The sequence below is a fragment of the Pituophis catenifer genome, unplaced genomic scaffold, assembly GCF_029215685.1.
Source record: "Pituophis catenifer annectens isolate HBS135680 unplaced genomic scaffold, rPitCat1.0.hap2 SCAF_14, whole genome shotgun sequence".
In the NCBI taxonomy this organism is placed as follows: domain Eukaryota; kingdom Metazoa; phylum Chordata; class Lepidosauria; order Squamata; family Colubridae; genus Pituophis; species Pituophis catenifer.
The window spans coordinates 21,815,052-21,834,729 of NW_027256894.1; the positions used below are offsets into that span (position 1 = coordinate 21,815,052).

The 19,678-nt window shown below is 47.4% G+C and overlaps 1 protein-coding gene across 1 annotated transcript in view; it reads left to right on the forward strand.

The window, feature by feature from the left end:
- Positions 1-2,724: 2,724 nt before the first annotated feature.
- The window catches only part of SIN3A (SIN3 transcription regulator family member A), a 32,063-nt gene continuing 15,109 nt past the window's right edge, over positions 2,725-19,678 (forward strand). Inside the window, exons 1-9 of the mRNA XM_070953275.1 lie at positions 2,725-2,798; positions 9,057-9,278; positions 11,429-11,605; positions 12,647-12,753; positions 13,888-14,170; positions 15,089-15,337; positions 16,242-16,394; positions 17,835-17,993; positions 18,776-18,859. Of these exons, the coding sequence (XP_070809376.1) occupies positions 9,090-9,278; positions 11,429-11,605; positions 12,647-12,753; positions 13,888-14,170; positions 15,089-15,337; positions 16,242-16,394; positions 17,835-17,993; positions 18,776-18,859 (1,401 nt within the window). The 5' untranslated portion in view covers positions 2,725-2,798; positions 9,057-9,089. The remainder of the gene's footprint in view (positions 2,799-9,056; positions 9,279-11,428; positions 11,606-12,646; positions 12,754-13,887; positions 14,171-15,088; positions 15,338-16,241; positions 16,395-17,834; positions 17,994-18,775; positions 18,860-19,678) is intronic.

A 19,678-nucleotide genomic window follows, 5' to 3' on the forward strand; every position in this document is an offset into this window, starting at 1 on the left:
ATGTGAAAAAAGGAGGAGGGTGAAAGTGTGAGTGAGGACTCCTGCTGCTGTTTTGGTTTACTGTGAGATGCCTGCAATTTTGGAGTGAATTGGCCACTCAGAGTCGGTGTGTGTGAGTTAGGCAAATATATAAATATGTTTAATAAATAAAAATAATTTTACTGCACGTTTCCAAAGCAGCATCTGAGAATTGGTTGTGCTTCCCAGCCAAAGCACATCCTGCCCTCTTACCCTGAACTGTAATTAACTTGATTATTCCTGAGTGAGGAGGATGGTGTCACTTGCTTTCTGAGCCATCCAGGATACTGGGCTGGAAGGGACAGATGTTTAATGCAGTGTGTAATTGGGCAGAGACGGGATAGCAAACAGTCACGTAATTCAGGTTGTGTGTTCGCACTGACACACTGCCCCGTGGCTGGCTGGCCATGCCATCACATGGCAGGATGCGTTAAAATATACCTGGCTGAATTGGGGTTCAGCAGAGCAGGCAAACACACACTTCAGTGTCACTTTATAAAATATAATTTTTCAGTAGCAGAATGTACCTTTTTTTAACTAGATCATTCCATTTTTTAAAAAATCTGTCTGCTTCCAGATTTTCTATCCTGTCCTTTCCAAGAATTCTCCCATCCTAAGGAGATAGTTCTTCTTGTATCTCTTTATCTTAGGTGTACTTGTGAATGGATGGAGTGTATAAATATCCATATTTATGAGCGGATGGAGTGTACCCACCTTTGGAAGATCAGTTTACTGTAAATATTCTATAGCCTTCTGTATTAGTCCAACCCCCTGCTTAGGCAGGAAACCCTACCCCACTTCAGACAAATGGTTATCCAACCTCTTCTTAAAAACTTCCAGTGTTGGAGCATTCACAACTTCTGGAGGCAAGTTGTTCCAGGGATTAATTGTTCTCACTGCCAGGAAATTTCTCCTTCGTTCTAAATTGCTTCTCTCCTTGATGAGTTTCCACCTATTGCTTCTTATTCTGCCCTAAGGTGCTTTGGAGAATAGCTTGACTCCCTCTTCTTTGTGGCAGCCCTGAGATATTGGAAGACTGCTATCATGTCTCCTCTAGTCCTTCTTTTCATTAAACTAGACGTACCCAGTTCCTGCAACCGTTCTTCATATGTTTTAGCCTCCAGTCCCCTAATCCTCTTGGTTGCTCTTCTCTGCACTCTTTCTAGAGTCTCCACATCTTTTTTACCCACGTTAAAACTGGGCACTTAAAAGTAAATAATCACCTGGAAACAGAAACTCATTCAGGTTTTTGTGGACTGCATGGTGGAGAGCCCATTTCCCAAGACTGGTTTAATTATGTAATTCGTGGGGTGGGGTGGGGGGTTTAAATGAAATATCACATGCGATTTGCATAGTGCTTATTTCCGGACATCTTGTTCTTAGGTGTTCGAGCAAATCGTCTATGAAAAAACTACCTTTTTTTTTTTTAAAGTGGGAGGGGGGGAGTTTCATTATTGAGCTTCGAAAGAGAAGCAGAGCTGCTCGGCTTTCTTGCAAACCCTGTCCAAGTGCCACGTTTGGGCTTCTCCGCAGCGCAAGTGGTGGTTTGAAGGGCAATTTCAGACCGGCGTCCTGCTTGGTTGGCAAACGCAACCAAGAATTTACATTAATATATATATATATATATATTTATTTATTTGCAGAAACTGGTTTGGCCCGAGGTTTTGATTGGGGGGGGCGGATGCATTTGGGAATTGTTGCCCTGCGATTGCAAAGCGCGAAGGGAGACCTGTTGCCTCCGCCCCCAAGCCTTAAGACTTCCGGGAAGGGGAGCGGTTGGGCTGCGTGGGTTTCCCGTGGAGGGAGGGGGAGAGATGCAGTTGCAGCAACATCAGCGGGGAGATTTGTGTGTGTGTGTCCGTTGCAACCGGGAGCGCCTGGCAATTGCAAGCCTTGGCTTTTGCGAGTTGCGGTTGTAGTCCGGTGCTTTGCATTTTTCCCCCCCTTTCCCAGCTTGGTTGCACGGGGCTGGGGGGGGCCTTTCTGCGCTTGCACGCGAGCCACGCTGCCCGGGCGTTGCGCGGATTTGCAAAGGCGGCGGCGGCGGCAGCAGCGCCGATGTAAACATTCCACAATAGGGCTCCCCGGAGAAGGGGCGGGGCCTCCCGCCAGCCAGGGTGGGCGGAGACAGCCCAAGAGCGTCGAGGGGCGGAGCCGCCTCTTTCCTCGCCCGCTCTTCTGTAAATCCCACCCTTTGACTTTGAGTGGCGGCGCTTCTCGTCCAAGGGGCAGCGGCGGCAGTGGAGGTCCGGCCAATGAGCGCCGCGCAGGGCGGGCCCTCCGCGTCCCATACGGACATTTTCTCAACCTTCTCTCCACCCCTTTTTCTACACTCCCCCTCCCTCTCCCAAACCCGCCTTTGGCATCCCCTTCCTGGGAGCTGGCAGCCAATCGGGGCGGCGGAAGGGAGGCTGCGCTGCCCGGGGATTGGACGAAGCGCTAGAGCGGCAGCCCGGCCGCCCTGTAGCCGCGCGGGAGGCCTCCCCGGAGCAGAGGAGGGGCGGGATTTCTCAGGGAACAGAGAAGCGGGCAGCGCTTGGCGGTGGCCGTCCTGAGACGGTTTGTCTGTGGCCGCGGCGTCCCTTCCCATTCCCCCGGACCCCTCACGGGAGCCCGAGGCCTGCCTGCCTGGCCGGCCGCCCACTCGTCCACCCAGGCCCGGCCTTCTGCCTTTCCCTCAGCGCGGGGAGGAGAAAAGACGGGAGACGCGGACGAGGATTCGCCGCGCCGGCTCTTGAGGCGAGGCGGTGCTCACCGGCGGCGGCGGCGGCGGCACGCAGGTGAGGCGAGGCGGGGAGGGCGAGGAGGGAGGGGGCAGCGCGCGCGGCGTGACGAGAGCCCGAGTCTGCGGGAGGAGGAGGAGGAGGAGGGGGGGGCGCGCGCGGGGAGGGAGGGAGGGAGCCAGGGAGGGCGGGGCCTGGAGGCGTGTGGCGCGCGCGCTCGAGCGTGCAGGGGAGGGCGGGCCGACCGCCGGCGCTCGGCCAATCGCGGCTCCGGGTGCCCCAGGGCTCCGCCCCTTCGCTCCCGAACGGCCGCGGCGGGTTAGCCGCGCCGCCCCCGCTCCCCCCGCAGGCTCCGCCCCCTTTTTGCCCCGAGCCCGCCGCGGGGGCGGGCCGCCGGCGAGGCTCCTCCCCCTCTCCCGTCATGCCTCTTTCCCCTCCCCCTCCCCTCCGGTGGCCAGCCAAGGCTCCTCCCCGGCGACGCGGCGGGGCGGGGCCGGTCCCTGCTGCTGCCGCGGGCGGGCGGGCTCCCCGGGCCCATCATCCCCAGCCGGGGGTGGGGGGATGGGTAGGATGCTGCAACGCCTCCCGCCCCCCCCCACTCCGTGGCTGTTGGGGGGGGGCTGCGGCTCCAGGTGGGGGGGGGCTCCCTTGGCTCTCACCTCCGGCCTTGAGGCTTATGGGGGGGGCAGCCCAAGTCCAGCACATCTGGAGATGCACAGCTGGGTAGTTTCCTTCGATACCAGATTCTCCCACTGCAATTCTATGGCTCCATATTAGGGTGCTTTTATTAGGGTTTTGGGTTAATTTAAGGTATTGTCTCCTATGTAGTATTGCCCCCCCCCCCGTCTTTTATAAAGGTATCTATTTATCCATCCATCTCTACCTACCTGCCTACCTACCTATCCATCTGTCTATACCAGGGGTGGGCAAATGTGGCCCTTTTACAACCTGTGGACTTCAACTCCCAGAATTCCTGAGCCAGCCAAGCTGGCTCAGGAATTCTGGGAGTTGAAGTCCACAGGTTGTAAAGGGGCCATATTTGCCCACCCCTGATCAATACCTATCTATCATCCATCCATCTATTGATCATATCTATCTACCATGTTTCCCCGAAAATAAGACCCTGTCTTATATTTTTTTGAACCCTGAAATAAGCGCTTGGCCTTATTGCCATGCACTCAAAAGCCCAATTTGGCTTATTATCAGGGGATGCCTTATTTTGGGGGAAACAGGGTATCTATCTATCTATCTATCTATCTATCTATCTATCTATCTATCTATCTATCTATCTATACCTATCCATCCATCCATCTATCTATCTCTGTACCTGCCTACCTACTACCTATCCATCATCTATCTATTTCTCTATCTACTTACCTACCTAATATCTATCTATCTATCTATCTTCATCATTTCAATCTATCTCTTCCTTTTCTCTCCCTTTCTCTATCATCTACATCTATCTAGACACACACACACACACACACACAGGTAATCCGCAAGTTAGGAGCACAGTTGACCCCAACATTTACACTGCTAAGCAAGACACTTGCTAAGTGGGCTTTGCCCCATTTTGCCCCATTTCTTGACCCTGTTCTCATGTGAACCCCTGCAGTTGTTTAGTTAGTGGCACGGTTCTTAAGGTGAATCTTGGCTTCTCTGTTGACTGTGCTTGTCAGAAGGTCACAAAAGGGGAATCCTGTGAGCCCCCGATACTGCAAGTGTTGTTATATTCATATATAATTGCTGACCTTTATTTAAACTGTATGCCATATGCTAAATCAATAAATAAGAGAGTCACAGTGGGAGGAAGGTTGATGAGCCCCAAGTCTTCCCCCTTGCCTTTTGAGGAAGGGGAGCCCCAGTTTCAACCGGGGGGGGGGGACATCCTCTTATGTTATGGGGGTCCCATCCCCATCCCAGGGCTTCCATTCTTCCATCACTACCTGCTAATTCCCTGTTTGTGTCTTTTTGAACACAAACACACCTGCTTGAGAGCTGCCCAGCCCTGCTGAATTGATGAAGCTTCTAAGCAAAGGGGGGGAAACTTCCTTAATTGTTGCTGCAGCAAAGAGAAATTAATGTAGGATATTCAAGGCAGGGGATCTAACGATTGTCTTACTGTAATTTTTAAATGGGATCTTAGAGATCCTCCAATCTGGTGTTTCTTAAAGTTGGTGGCTTTAAGACATATAGACTTCAATTCCCAGAATTCCCCAGCCGGCATCTTCAAGATGTGGGGACTTCAATTCCCAGAACTCTTCCGCTCAGACCTTATACGGTGCTTTTTCGATCAGCGTTTTTCAACCTTGGCAACTTTTTAAGATTTGTGGACTTCAACTCCCAGAATTCTCCCATAGCCGGCTGGGGAATTCTGGGAGCTGAAATCCATACATCTCAAAAGTTGCCAACTTGGGAGAAACACTGCAGTCTGATCCCACCCAGTGCAGGAATCCACTCCTACCATGCACCTAATAGATCAGTGTTTCTCAACCTTGGAAGCTTGAAGATGGGTGGACTTCAACTCCCAGAATCCCCCAGCCAGCGCTGCTGGCTGGGGGATTCTGGGAGTTGAAGTCCACCCATCTTCAAGCTACCAAGGTTGAGAAACACTGTAATAGATGGTCATCTGACCTCTGGATCCTCTCTCACCATCATCCAACATTCTCCCTTTGCTTATTTCCATTTGTTTTGTTTTTTTGTTTTTACTTTGGTAGCTGCATTTTTATATGCTGCTCTTCAGCTCAGGTATGCAATGCTGGGGAGGTGGGGGGCACATCATTGAAAGAGAAGGAGAACGAATGGTTATGCCTAACCCGAGCACCGAATTGCAAGCATCTGTGGGCGATAAAGGCAGCGTCCCTGTTTCTGCTGGAGAAATCTTTTGAGGATATCTGTGTTGGCAGTGCAGATACTCTGTTTTAGCTGAGTTTTATCGGGGACGCCCTTGTGAGACATTAGTGGCCTTTTGCATTTCGGCGCTTTGCTGTTCCAGCCACTTGCTCTGAATCTCGTTTCAGTCCCTTCGCCTCTCTGCTGGGCTTTCTGTCCTCAAATGCTCCATATCTCCACACCAACAGGCAGTCCTCGGCCAGACACCAGGGTGTGCTAAAACGGGATTTACTCCTATTAAATCTCCTCTTGAGTGTGCTTTAAATGGAATGATTCAGTGCGCAGCCTTTGTGAGAGGCTGTTTAAATATCATAGTTGTTGGCGGTATGAAATTTGGAGGGCCGGCTGGATGCTGGCAGCCCTTTTCCTCTTGTTTATTTCCTATTTTAGGAATGCAAAGCTTAATTAATCCCCTGGTCAGAAATAGATAGCTAGCTTAGCGTGGATGAGTGAGCACCTAATATTTCTCTCAATAACAAGATTGTGGTGGTGTTGTTTTTTTATAACTGAGCTAGTTTTTATATATTTGAGAAATTTGAGATTTCTTCACGTTTTTATTCCGCATTGCTAGTTAAATGTGCAGGATCTATTTCCAAAGTCCTTTGGAATGTTGTTAAGATTCCTTTATATTTGTCATGATGCTAACTACCGAAAACGCAGTAGTATGAATAGTTCATTGAGGCTAAAGTTTCATTTTGTTTATTTTTATTTTACATTATTTATTTATTTATTTATTTATTTATTTATTTATTTATTTATTTATTTTGCTGCTTGGATACCAAGCAAAAATGGCTTTGATCATCTGATGAACTATTGGATTCACATAAATATATTAAACCATGACTTAAGCAATCTATATATATATATATATATTCATATCTTGAACTAAAAACACAAACTAGGTTTTATAAACCTAAAAGCTTATAAAGCTTTCCAACCAGTCTAATGCATCAACAATAAAATTAGTTCATGCCTTTATTAATAATATGTACGTTTGAAGTCATAATCCAGCGTTTTTCCAACTGGTGACAAATGTGTTGGATCAATAGATATATAGATATATTGAACTGATGTTCAATACGTCTATAATGTTTTTTTGTCCCCCAAGCTTGGCAACTTTAAGATGTATGGACTTCAACTCCCAGAATCCCTCATGACTGCCTGGGGTCAGGCTTCATCCAAGACTGTCCCTTAAAGATGTTCCAGAACTTGTGAACTTTTAAAATGTGAGACATGTCAGAACTGGTATGGGCAGCCAAGTTTTCTGAATAGTCTCCCTGTCTTGATTGTTGTTCAGATTTAATCCAGTGATGGAAAGCTTGAACAATGAACCAAAAATACACTTATTTTTTTTCCCCTTAGCCTTTCTTTTTTCTGTTCATTTCCACAATTCTCTTCCCAAGTAGTAATATCAAATTTTAATTAATAAAGTCCCTTCCACTTTCCTTCCGTCGTGGCCCCAAAGACTGAAAGATCTTTTATGGAAAATACTCATTGCAGGGACTAATTGTGGATTATGCATTCCTTCTCTATCCAAATTTGACCTGAAACTTTGTCTTGAAAATTGTATTGAAAACAGAACAGGTGATACTTCTTTTTCTTTTTGGTCTCATGCTTTCATTTGTCCTTAATATTTTGATCTACCAAGTGGTGGAAAGTTAGTGTATTCTTTCAAACCCCATTCAGGACTCTCTCTCTCCCCTAATTTTTGGCCCACATTTGTGAGTATTTTGCTATTCCAATAAATACGCCTTCAAGTTTGGGGGTGTAGATGTGTCAAGGATCCTTCTGGTCTCAGCATCTTCAGTTTTCCCCTTAGCGATGAAGGTTCATCTTTTGATGTGAAATGCATTCTTCAGGTATATGTTCACAGATTAATTTTCATGTACTCAATAGCTCATTAAGCATGTTCAATTAGTGCAGTGAAATGCCCCTACGTTTGTATAATTCATCTTCACTGCAGGCAGAAAGACAAAAAGCACAGTCCACGCAGAAGGAATTGACATCTTCACTCCTGAAAGGCCTTTTGTCTCAGGTGCTGAAGAGGGGAAATAGATGATAGCCTCCGACGATCTTAACAAGGGTGGTGATTCATATAAAACAGATTCTGTGAAACTTGGCTAGTTCATTCAACACAGAGCTGCGGACATCGGAGTTTAAAGCACAGGTGGAAAATAATGTTCCTTAGACCGAAGTATCCTTTCTGTTCTATAAATAAAAACTGATAATAATCAAAGGCATCGGCAAGTACAGATTTGATTTGAGGGTGTGAAGGACAAAGGGTGGGGAAGGGAGACCCCGTCTCATTTAATACATTTGTATTCTGGCAAGCCAGTTTAAGAAGGGCCAGAGGGACGGCACAAAGGAACACTTTAAAGCAGGGGTCTCCAATCTTGGCAACTTTAAGCCTGGCGGACTTCAACTTCCAGAATTCCCCAGCCAGCAAAGCTGGGAATTCTGGGAGTTGAAGTCCGCCAGGCTTAAAGTTGCCAAGGTTGGAGACCCCTGTTTTAAAGGGCTGATTTCAAAAGGCTTTTTTTTTTTTTTGTCACTGTTCTGTAAGAGAAAAGAGTTTTTAATTCTTCAGTATCCGTTCCAGCAGCTCTCTCTTGCCTAACCCTGTGGGCAGTTCAACAGCAGCTGCTTCAAAGCCATGTGCAAGGTGTATGTTTCATTGGGAACAACCTGGGAGGATATTTACTACGCTTTTGAAAGGCTGCTGAATCTTAAGTGACTCATTCATGTAACTGCGGTGCCAGCAAAGCTGACAATAAATGCTCCAGATGCAATTAATACGTTCTCTCCCAACACGTTTTAGAATTAATACGCCAAGTGAAGATCGTGCAAATTACTTCTGCGTAGCCTCTTGAGCCACACAGAGGCTGGAGATCACGATCAAGATATATTTAAAAATACATTCCATTCTGGGAGTTGAGTTCCACCGGTCTTTAAGAGTGGCAAAGGATGGGCACCCCTCACTTAGATCACTTAAGGTTGGGAGGGGGTGGTTGATTGTCTTTCCAGGTTGCCCTTCACTTACAGCCTTCCGTTTAGTGCCCAAAGTTACATCAGCACTGAAAAAAGTGACTTTTGGCCATTTTTCACACTTAACTGACCGTTGCAACACCACATGATCCAAATCCGGGCGCTTGGCAACTGGCTCAAATTTATGACGTTGGCAACGTCCTGGGGTCGTGGGATCCCGTTTTGCGACCTTCTGACAAGCAGAATCAAATGTGGGAACTCACTTAACAACAGCGTTGCTAATTTAATAGCCGCAGCTTGGATTCCTTCTGAGCCGCTCTTGGCAAGAAAGGTCTTGATGGGTCTCCAAGCTCCCTTAACCACGGTCTCCCTTTTAGCCACAGAAAGTGGTCGTAAGTCGAGGACCGCCTGCCTTTGATCCTTTCTGTCTCCCCGCAGGTTTCGTAGTGCTTTCCTGAGCATGAATTCAGGATGAAGCGGCGAGTGGAGGAACAGGACTCCCCCGTCTACGCGTCCCAGCAGAGACGCATCGCCAGCAGCGCCGAGCCCTTCCAGCACCAACATCGCGTGCTCGCTCCGGCCCCCCCTGTCTATGAATCGGTTTCGGAGACCATGCAATCCGCTACCGGGATCCAGTACTCGGTCACTCCCAGCTACCAGGTAAGAGACGCTGCCCGTCCTGTTGGGAAGCATTGAAACAACTCTCGGGAGCAGGAGCTGCACAGCGGCAAAAGGGTGGTGGTTCGCTCTTCCGCCTTTGGGAAATCCTTGTGCTCCTCGTCGGAAGCGAACGCTTTCGATAACACAATTGATGCGGGTCCCTGAATTTGCACACGGCGCCTATGGCGAGCAAAGATGCAGGTAGGGGTGTCAAAGGGCATTGAGTTTCTAAACCACAACCGTGCGGAGAAGACTTTCCAACATCCTCAAGATCAGGGGGTCTCCAACCTTGTCCACTTTCAGCCTGGTGGACTTCAACTCCCAGAATTCCCCAGCCGGCATGGCCGGCTGTGGAATTCTGGGAATTGAAGTCCACTCATCTTCAATCTGCCACGGTTGAGAAGCACTAGTTACGCAGCCAAACCAATAGAGAATGAGGGAATTTATGACCAGAAATCTGAGGACACCAGGAATGTTTCTCAAATCAAGCCCTTTATTGTCAATGCACAACGTGTGTACAATGAGATTGAATGAGCCTCCCTTGGTGCAGCCCCCCCCCCCTCTCCCCCGAAACACAGAATACGTCACAATAACTCCACACATAAAAGGAAAGGAAATCCCTAAACTCAAACACCGTATTTTTCAGAGTATAAGACACTCCGGACTATAAGTTTTATATATACTATAATTCTGGGTGTTGGTCCCCAAGGCTTAAAGTTGCCAAGTTTGGAGACCCCCTGCTCAAGACAATGCAGGTAGCCTCACCTCCCCACCGCCCCACTTAAACAACCATCTGTTTAGTGACCGTTCCAAATTACAATGGCATTGAAAAAAAGAGTGAGCTACGACCATTTTTCACACTTATGACCGTTGCAGCGTTCCCCCATGGTCAGAATTCAGAGGCTTGGCAGCTGGTTCACATTTATGACGGTGGTCGCAGCATCCTGGGCTCTTGTGACCCCCTTTTGCGACCTTCCAACCCACAAGAGTCAATGGGGAGGCTGGGTTCACTTCACAGCCGTGTGACTCACTCAGCCCCTGCAGCCCTTCATTCATTCATTCATTCATTTAACCCCTGGGGGAAGAAAGTTCGTAGAGTGCCGGAAAATTCACTTTTAACCACTGTCGCGTTCAGCAACAGAAATGTTGGGCTTGATGGTGTTCATAAGTCAAGGACTGCCTGAGTCGTTCGGTTGGATTTTTAGATGGTTCAGCTAGTAGCATCACCCGATTTTTTTTTCTTTTTCCACCATAACGAAAAGACTTCTTGCTTGCCCTTGCTTGACTCTGGGCAGGATCCTGCTGGGGCCTACATTTATTTATTTATTTATTTATTTATTTATTTATTTATTTATTTATTTATTTATTTATTTATTTATTTATTTATTAAATTTATGTACCGTCCTATTCCTGAGGGAGTCAGGGCGGTGAACAGCGAACGATAAAAAATACATGTAATACAAATGTTAATTAAACAAAAACCAATTAAAATATACTAAACACTCTGGTCCTAGATAATTCAAGACATCCCAGTTTAAAATAAAATCAAAAAGCAATATAAAGGGAAAGTTAGGCCAGGCCGGCCTGCTGAAACAGGAATGTTTTGAGGGCACGGCGGAAAGTGCGCAGATCCGGAATCTTCTGTATCTCTGTGGGGAGCTCGTTCCAGATGGCAGGTGCCCCCACAGAAAAGGCTCTCCCCCTGGGGGCCGCCAGTCGACACTGTTTGGCTGACGGCACCCTGAGAAGCCCCTCTCTATGGGAGCGTACTGGGCGGTGAGAGGCTATTGGTGGCAGAAGGCGGTCTCGTAAGTACCCCGGTCCTAAGCCATGGAGCACTCTAAAGGTGGTAACCAAAACCTTGAAGCGCACCCGGAAGACCACAGGGAGCCAGTGCAACTCGCGCAGGAGGGGAGCCACATGGGAGCGCCATGCTGCTCCCATAACTACCCGCGCGGCCGCATTCTGGACCAGCTGGAGCCTCTGGGTGCTCCTCAAGGGGAGCCCCATGTAGAGAGCATTACAGTAGTCCAGGCGTGAAGTGACGAGGGCATGAGTGACCGTATTTAACGAGTCCCGATCCAGAAAGGGACGCAACTGGATAACATAACATAACCCCCATGTCATTTTTTCTTGCCTCCCCTCCCCAGGTGTCCACCGTTCCCCAGAGCTCCAACAGCCACGGCCCCACTTTAGCCGCCGTCCACAGCGGGCATCACCACCCCACCCCGGTTCAGCCCCACGGAAGCCAAGTGGTGCAGAGCCATGCCCATCCGACTCCGCCAGCAGCACCAGTCCAGGGGCAGCAGCAGTTCCAGAGGCTGAAGGTGAGTCTGGCCAGAGGGACCAAGGGTTGAGAATCCGTTTGATCTTCCACTTGCTGCTGAAGAGAATCGGAATAGACCTGGACGGGACCTCGGAGGTCTTCTAGTCCAGCCCCTGGCTCAAGCAGGAGACCCTCTCCCATTTCAGACAATTGGCTGTCCAGTCTCTTCTTAAAAGCCTCCAGTGATGGAGCACCCAGGTTGAGAGACACGGACGTAAAGCAACATCAAACTAGACCGTAAAATAAATTCCATGTTTTGTGCGTGTTTGTTGAGTTGCGTTTTTGATACTTGGTGATCGTCCCTTTTGTTCAGATGTGAACTGCTTACGCTTTATTGATGGGTTTGCGTTATACATCCCACCTTCCTCCACGCAAAGCAACATTTGCATCTTCGGATATATTTGTTGGTTGGTTTGTTTATGCGCTCCGCTTTTCGACTCTGCCTTCTTCATACTTTTATAACCAGTGAAGACAAAGTGTTAATTCACTCCACTCCTCCTTCCATCCTCAGTGGTGTAGAAAGTGAAATTGCTACTTTGTGCCTACTAACAGCTTTGGAAGACATTGTGCAAAGAGTTGTATTTAACTTAACATTCAATCATTTTCCTGCCTGGGTTGGGCCGAAGGATGCAAAAAGCATAAAAACTTTGGAAGCAAAGTCAGTTCTGAATGCTTTGAAGAGCGTGTATCTCCAGGAACACAATAAAATACCAGTGATTCTTTTATTTTAATTGTGATCATCATTATTAATAGACTTAGATTAATCACGCAATGTAGGTTTATTACAGCTTATTTCTTTTTATTAGCCAAACCAATCTTTTCCCGATGCTATGTAAGTTCAAATTGTTTTACTTAAAATTTGTTGGGAAGTTATTGCTCTATAAATATTATTAGGCCCTTAGTTCAGTTTTGAACGTTTAAATAAGGTTCGCTTTTATCAGTATTTTATCACTGGTATCCGAACTAAGTTTACTCTTGAAAGCGTGGCGACGAAAATGTTGTTGGAAAGGGATGTTTTTAACTTGGCTTATTTTGGTTACAGGTCGAAGATGCTCTTTCTTACCTTGACCAGGTGAAGCTGCAATTCGGTAGCCAGCCTCAAGTCTATAATGATTTCTTGGACATAATGAAGGAGTTTAAATCTCAAAGGTATAAGGAATGGCTGCTGTTTTTTTTTTTTTTTTTTTTGGCATTTGTTTTTATTTTCCTATATTTGATGGGAATCCAATCGTTATGGCTTGTTCAACAAACAGTTGTTGTTAGTTGCAAAGTCGTGTCTGACCCATCGCAACTCCATGGACCACGTTCCTCCAGGCCTTCCTGTCCTCTACCATCCTTTGGAAGCCATTTAAGCTCACACCTACTACTTCAGTGACTCCATCCAGCCACCTCGCTCTCTGCCATCCCCTTCTTCTTTTGCCCTCCATCGTTCCCAGCATTAGGCTCTTCTCCAGGGAGTCCTTCCTTCTCCTTAGGTGGCCAAAGTATTTGAGTTTCTTCTTCAGGATCTGGCCTTCCAAAAAGCAGTCAGGGTTGATCTCCTCTAGGACTGACCGGTTGGATCACCTTGCAGTCCAAGGGACTCGCAGGAGTCTCCTCCGGCACCAGAGTTCAAAGGCCTCAACAAACAGTAGTGAACATAAATGTAGCCTGATGCTTAAAACTCAAGCAATCTTGCGGTAATGCTGTCTTTTATCACCAAGCACTTGTGTCTGCCTAGGTTTTTCCTCTGTTGTTAAGTGAGACATTTGTTAAGTGCCCCGTTTTACGAACTTTCTGGCCTACTAAGCGGGTTGCTAAGTGAATCTGGTTTTGCTTGTCAGAAGGATACAAAAGGTGACCACATGCTTTTGACACAGCGAGAGTCATAAATATGAACCACTTGCCAAGGGTCCGGATTTTGATCCCATGATCATGGGGAAGCTGGAAAAGGTGGTAACTGAAAGACGGTCCTAGGTCCCTTCAGTTCCGTTGTAACTTTGGACGGTCACTAAACAAACTGTTATAAGTCGGGGACTACCTGTGTTTGTTTCCCTTGTGGCCGTAAGGGATCCATCTTCTTTTATGCAGCCTGTCTTTACACCTGTTGGAATTTGTGGCAGGAATCTGACGTCTTTTTTCTTTTCTTTTCTTTTCTTTTCTTTTCTTTTCTTTTCTTTTCTTTTCTTTTCTTTTCTTTTCTTTTCTTTTCTTTTCTTTTCTTTTCTTTTCTTTTCTTTTCTTTTCTTTTCTTTTCTTTTCTTTTCTTTTCTTTTCTTTTCTTTTGCCGGGCTCCCCGCACAGCATCGACACTCCCGGGGTGATCAGCCGTGTCTCTCAGCTCTTCAAAGGCCACCCAGATTTGATCATGGGTTTCAACACCTTCCTGCCTCCCGGCTACAAAATCGAAGTCCAGACCAACGACATGGTGAATGTAACCACCCCGGGGCAGGTGCACCAAATCCCAGCCCACGGTCTCCAGCCCCAGCCCCAGCCGCAGCCGCAGCACCCGTCTCAACCTTCAGCACAATCTGCTCCCACCCCGGCGCAGCCGGCCCCACAGCCCCCACCCGCCAAGATCAGCAAGGTGAGTGCAGGTGGAAAAGGCGGGCTTTGCTTAGGAACAGGGGAAGAAGGGCGGGCCTCGAGCATGACGGCTTCCGGGCATTGGAGGGGCCTCTTGAAGGACAGGTGAGAAGGGTGGAGTTTTGAAAGGTGGAGATTCCAAAACAGCTGGAAGATTTGTGGTGGCGCAGTGATTATGCAGTTCAATCCTGGCCAGCCCAGAGTTGAGTCAGCCTTCCATCCTTCCGAGGCTGGTAAAATGAGGACCCAGCTTGTTAGGGGCAAGAGGCTGATTCTGTAAACAACTTAGGGCTGTAAAGCACTGAAGCAGTATACAAGCTTAAGTGCTATTGCTATTTTCTTTCTTTCCTTCCTTCCTTCCTTCCTTCCTTCCTTCCTTCCTTCCTTCCTTCCTTTTCTCCTTCCTTCCTTCCTTCCTTCCTTTTTTTTTTTTTTTTTGCTTTAATTTATATGCTGCCCTTCTCCGGAGACTCAGGGCGGCTTACAATGCGTTAAGCAATAGCCTTCATACTTTTGTATATTTATACAAAGTCAGCTTATTGCCCCCACAATCCGGGTCCTCATTTCACCTACCTTTGAAAGGATGGAAGGCTGAGTCAACCTTGAGCCTGGTGAGATTCGAACTTGCAGTAATTGCAAGCAGCAGATGTTAATAACAGTGCTTTAGTCCACTGTACTACCTTGTACTTCCTGTACCTGTACTTCCTTCCTTGTGGCGCAATGGTTAGAATGCAACATTGCAGGCTGACTCTGGCCACTGGTCTTAAGTGTGAGGTTCTGTCCTAAGTCAATTCTTTTTTGTATCCTTGAAACTTTGAACAGATACTAAGCATCCTTGGTCATAAGTCGAGGACTGCCTGTAATTATAAACCCCCTCTGGCCTCAAGCCACCCTAATCCTTTTGCTCTGCTTCTTTCAGCCCTCCCAGCTACAGACCCATACGCCCACCAGCCAGCAAACTCCTCCGGTCCCCTACGCCTCCCCTCGCTCTCCGCCGGTCCAGCCCCACACGCCCGTGACAATCTCCCTGGGGACCACCCCGTCCCTCCAGAACAATCAGCCCGTGGAGTTTAACCACGCCATCAACTACGTCAACAAGATCAAGAACCGTTTTCAAGGGCAGCCGGACATTTATAAGGCTTTTTTGGAGATACTCCACACCTATCAGGTGAGCCAGCCAGCCCTTCCTTCGGAGGCTGCTTTGCTCTGAATTTGGGGACCTGAGCAGAGGAAGGATTTGGGGGCAAAGATTTTTTTTTTGTGGATGGGGGCAGTGGGACACAGGGTCATGCCTGCTGGCATTAAATCGTTGGCATTTGCCTCTCTGAGTTGGCTGCAAGAGGGAAACTTTTTCACTGAGTGTGAACTGAAATTGATGCAGGTAGAAAGTAAAGAAAGGTGAGTTGCCTCTCCAGAGTCCGATTTTTGGTGAGTGCTTTGGGGCAAAGCATAAACCACCTCCAAAGTGTGTTCCCTGGGGCTCTCTGAGCGTTCTTGCAGACGTTTCATGACCCAACTAGGCAACCTCATCAGTGCTAGAAGGGAGAAGGGTTTGTGGAGAGGAAGAGGAGGAGGACTGTGGGGTCCTTGGTGCTCTCTGAGCTTGCTTGTTTTCTTGCAGATGTTTCATGACCCTAAGTAGGTAACCTCATCCATGCTAGTCTCCCATTTGTGGGCTGCCTGAAGTGTTTGACACCCATATGTGGTACCAATAAAAGAGAATATTTGCAGCTCAGGGTTGACGTGAGGGCTCCTTGGTGCTCTCTGAGCTTGCTTGTTTTCTCGCAGACGTTTCATGACCCAAGTAGGCAACAGCATCAGTGCTAGTGAGAGAGCACCAAGGACCCTTCATTTCAACCCTGAGCTACAAATATTCTCCTTTATTGGTGCCTCCAAGCCCACCCCTTGCTACTCTTCTTCTGAAATCTCCAGCTGGGTGTCCTCAATTTTTTTTATTTTTTTTTTAAGACTCAGAGAGCAGAAATGGGCAAGGGGCAGCTGCTAAAAGCTGCCATTTTTTTCCCCCCTCCTCCTTCTTCTTCTTGAACCTTCTCCTCCGTCTCCTCTAACAGAAAGAGCAGCGAAATGCCAAGGAAGCCGGTGGGAACTACACCCCAGCGTTGACCGAACAGGAAGTCTATGCCCAGGTGGCACGCCTCTTTAAGAACCAGGAGGACTTGCTCTCCGAATTCGGGCAGTTCTTGCCAGATGCAAATAGCTCCGTTGTGAGTGACTTCGAATTCGTCGTCTTGCATTTACTTCTGGGGGTTCGGCAAACCACCTCCAGAGTGAACCATGGGTTCATCGAACAGCTGGGACGTTTGCTTAGCCACCACTGCCGAAAAGATCGTAAAATTGGGCCGGTCAAATGGATCACCCGATTTAGTTCATCATGAGTTTTGTTTATTTTACTTTATTATTAGGGGTCCTTGGTGCTCTCTGAGCTTGCCTGTTTTCTTGCAGGCGTTTCGTGACCCAGTTAGGTAACATCATCAGTGCTGGTAGTGTTAACACTGATGATGTTACCTAGTTTGGGTCATGGAACCTCTGCAAGGAAACAAGCAGCCTCAGAGAGCACCAAGGACCCCACATGTCAACCCTGAGCTACAAATATTCTCCTATTAGTGTTTTATTACTTTATTATATTTGTAAAATTTATTGTCTGCTCATCTTACCAAAAGGTAACTGGATGGCTTACAGTCATAAAAGTAATGCTTTAAAAGTAATACTTTAAAACATAAATCAATTAAAACCAAAGAACGTGAGAGGAGGGCAGGGGCGAAATTGTAAGGAGCCTTGGTGGAGCAGCGGACTAAAGCGCTGATAAAGTAGCACGTAGCTGCCTGCAATTACGACGAGTTCAAATCTCGCCAGGCTCAAGGTTGACTCAGCCTTCCATCCTTTCGAGGTAGGTAAAATGAGGACCCGGATTGTGGGGGCAATAAGATGACTTTGTATAAAAAAGGAACACCGCTTGGGGGGGTGGGGGGCGAAAGCCCTAGTAAGCAGATATATACAAAAAGTATGAAGGTTATTGCTTAACGCATTGAAAGCCACCCTGAGTCTCCAGAGAAGGGCAGCATATAAATCGAACCAATAAATAAATAAATAAATAAATAAATAAATAAATAAATAGGGGGGTGGGGTGGGAATCAACCACCTCCATTGCGCTGTTGCCCTACTTGGGCCCTAAGCTGACTGCCAGAACTAGGACTTTAGGCCTTACGAAAGGATAGGGGTTTGGGGCCAACCTCAAAACGGGGGCAAAATGTTCCAGAGGGTGGGAGCCACAGCAGGGAAGGCCCTCCTCCTCCTGGACCCCCGCCCCAGCCAGCCGGAATAATCAGGCTGGCGGGATTCATAGCATGCCTCCTCTGCCGGCACGAGTGGGGCAGGCCAATCCCAGTGGGGTGAGACAGTCCTTCAAGTAAGATGGACCCACAGTTACAACTGTGAAGGGCCAGCTCCTTTACAGTCTTAACTCAAGGACTACCTGCATATAAAGCCTGGGCAGAACATGATCCCACAGTCAAAAAATCATTTTTACCTTCAGGTAGCCTGTGTTCATGGCCTCTTAACTGGCTAATTCTTGCGAAGCATTTTTTGTACATTCTCATCCATAGTGGGGGGCCATAATGGGCTTATTTGTGGCTCTTCCCGATCAGCTCTTGAGCAAGACCACTGCGGAGAAAGTGGAGTCTGTGAGAAACGACCACGGAGGCACCATCAAGAAGCCCCAGCTTAACAGCAAGCAGCAGAGGCCCAATCAGAACGGCTGTCAAATCCGGAGGCACGCCACCCCGGGGGTCACCCCGCCAGTGAAGGTAAGACCCCGTTACCCCTTTCATCTCAAGGCCCGCAGTACTTCCATAGAAGCCCTTAGCAAATAAAAACAATATACTCCATCCTGATTTTCTCCCAACAATAATATAGCGTTTTAATTTTAGGAACTAGTTAAGAACACCTGAGGGATCTTTAATGCTACAAAAGCCATGTTTTCTACAGCACTTTCACATTTTATCGATGTTATCGAGTTCAGAATTTCAATGGGCCAGACTGCACTATAATGAGGCTCACCAGAAACTTAATTTCTAATACTTCAGGTCTGGTCCGGCCCCTGGAAAAAGGAAAGGCAGAAAGTTGCAACCCTGAGCCAAATAGGGAACTACGGATCTACAACAGCAGTTTCTTCTTAGTTCCATGTTCAGCCTGCCTGGAGTAATAATCTAATTTTGAATTGATTACTTAATTATTCCATATTTCCTAAGGGAAGGGTGCAGAGAACTATACCCTCCATTGTTCGTATGTTGTGTCTGCTTCTGAGTCCCTTAATTCAAGGTTCTCCAGTCGTGGCAATTTTACGACTCCCAGAATTCCTCAGCCAGCATAGAATTCTGGGAGTTGAAGTCCACAGGTCATAAAGTTGCCAAGGTTGGAGACCCTTGCCTTCATGAACAAACGGTTGTCCTATCAAAGTAGTTATCAATACTGTGCCATTGTTCCTCTCCTATTGTTTTAACTACCAGTAGCTCAGCACATTTAAAATGTGTTGTGGTAGATATCACTTACTTATTCTTTTGAGTGTTTGTGTGCTTCCTATCTACAGAAGAAACCAAAGCTCCTTAATTTGAAGGACCCATCCTTCGCAGAAGCTGGCAAACACGGGACAGAGTCTCTGTTCTTTGACAAGGTAGGAGAGCTGATAAACGGTGCCCGTTTTATCCCCCAGCATTATTATTCTGCGATCATGGGCAATAGCAACAGCACGCAGGTAACCCTCAATTTACAACATTAGCAACTGTTCCAAGTTACAAGAGGATTGGAAAAAGGGGCTTGCAACCAGACCTTGTTCCTTGCCACCGTTGCCGCATCCCCACGATCACAGGATCAAAATTGGGCTACTTGGCAACCTGCGTACATTCACCACAGTTTGCGTTCTCCCGGGGTCGCCCTTTGCCAGTTTCCCAGCTGGCTTCCAAGAAGCGAAGTTAATGGGAAGCTGGATTTGCTTAGCAGCCGTATGGTTCGCTTAACGATCATCATGGGGAAAGAGGTCCTAATGTTGGGCATGCCTTTACTTAACCACTGCCTTGTTTAGCAAAGGAAATTCTGGTCTCGGTTGTTGTACGTTGAGGATTATTCATAAGAGAGAAGTTGAGCTTGTAATTTACGACATTTTTCAGCTGTTCAAGGATACTACATGTATGGGATTATCTAGGGTCCAAAAGGAATTATAGTTTGGACCCTGAGGCATTCCTCCTCGCCCTTCAGCTCCCCCTGGAATAAATATACCCATTTCCCAGCTCCACCTACATCATGTCTGTTTTATTTTATTTTTTTATTTTTTTTTATTTGATTTATATGCCGCCCTTCTCCGGAGACTCAGGGCGGCTTACAATGCTTTAAGCAATAGCCTTCATTCTTTTGTATATTTTATACAAAGTCAGCTTATTGCCCCCACAAACTGGGTCCTCATTTCACCTACCTTAGAAAGGATGGAAGGCTGAGT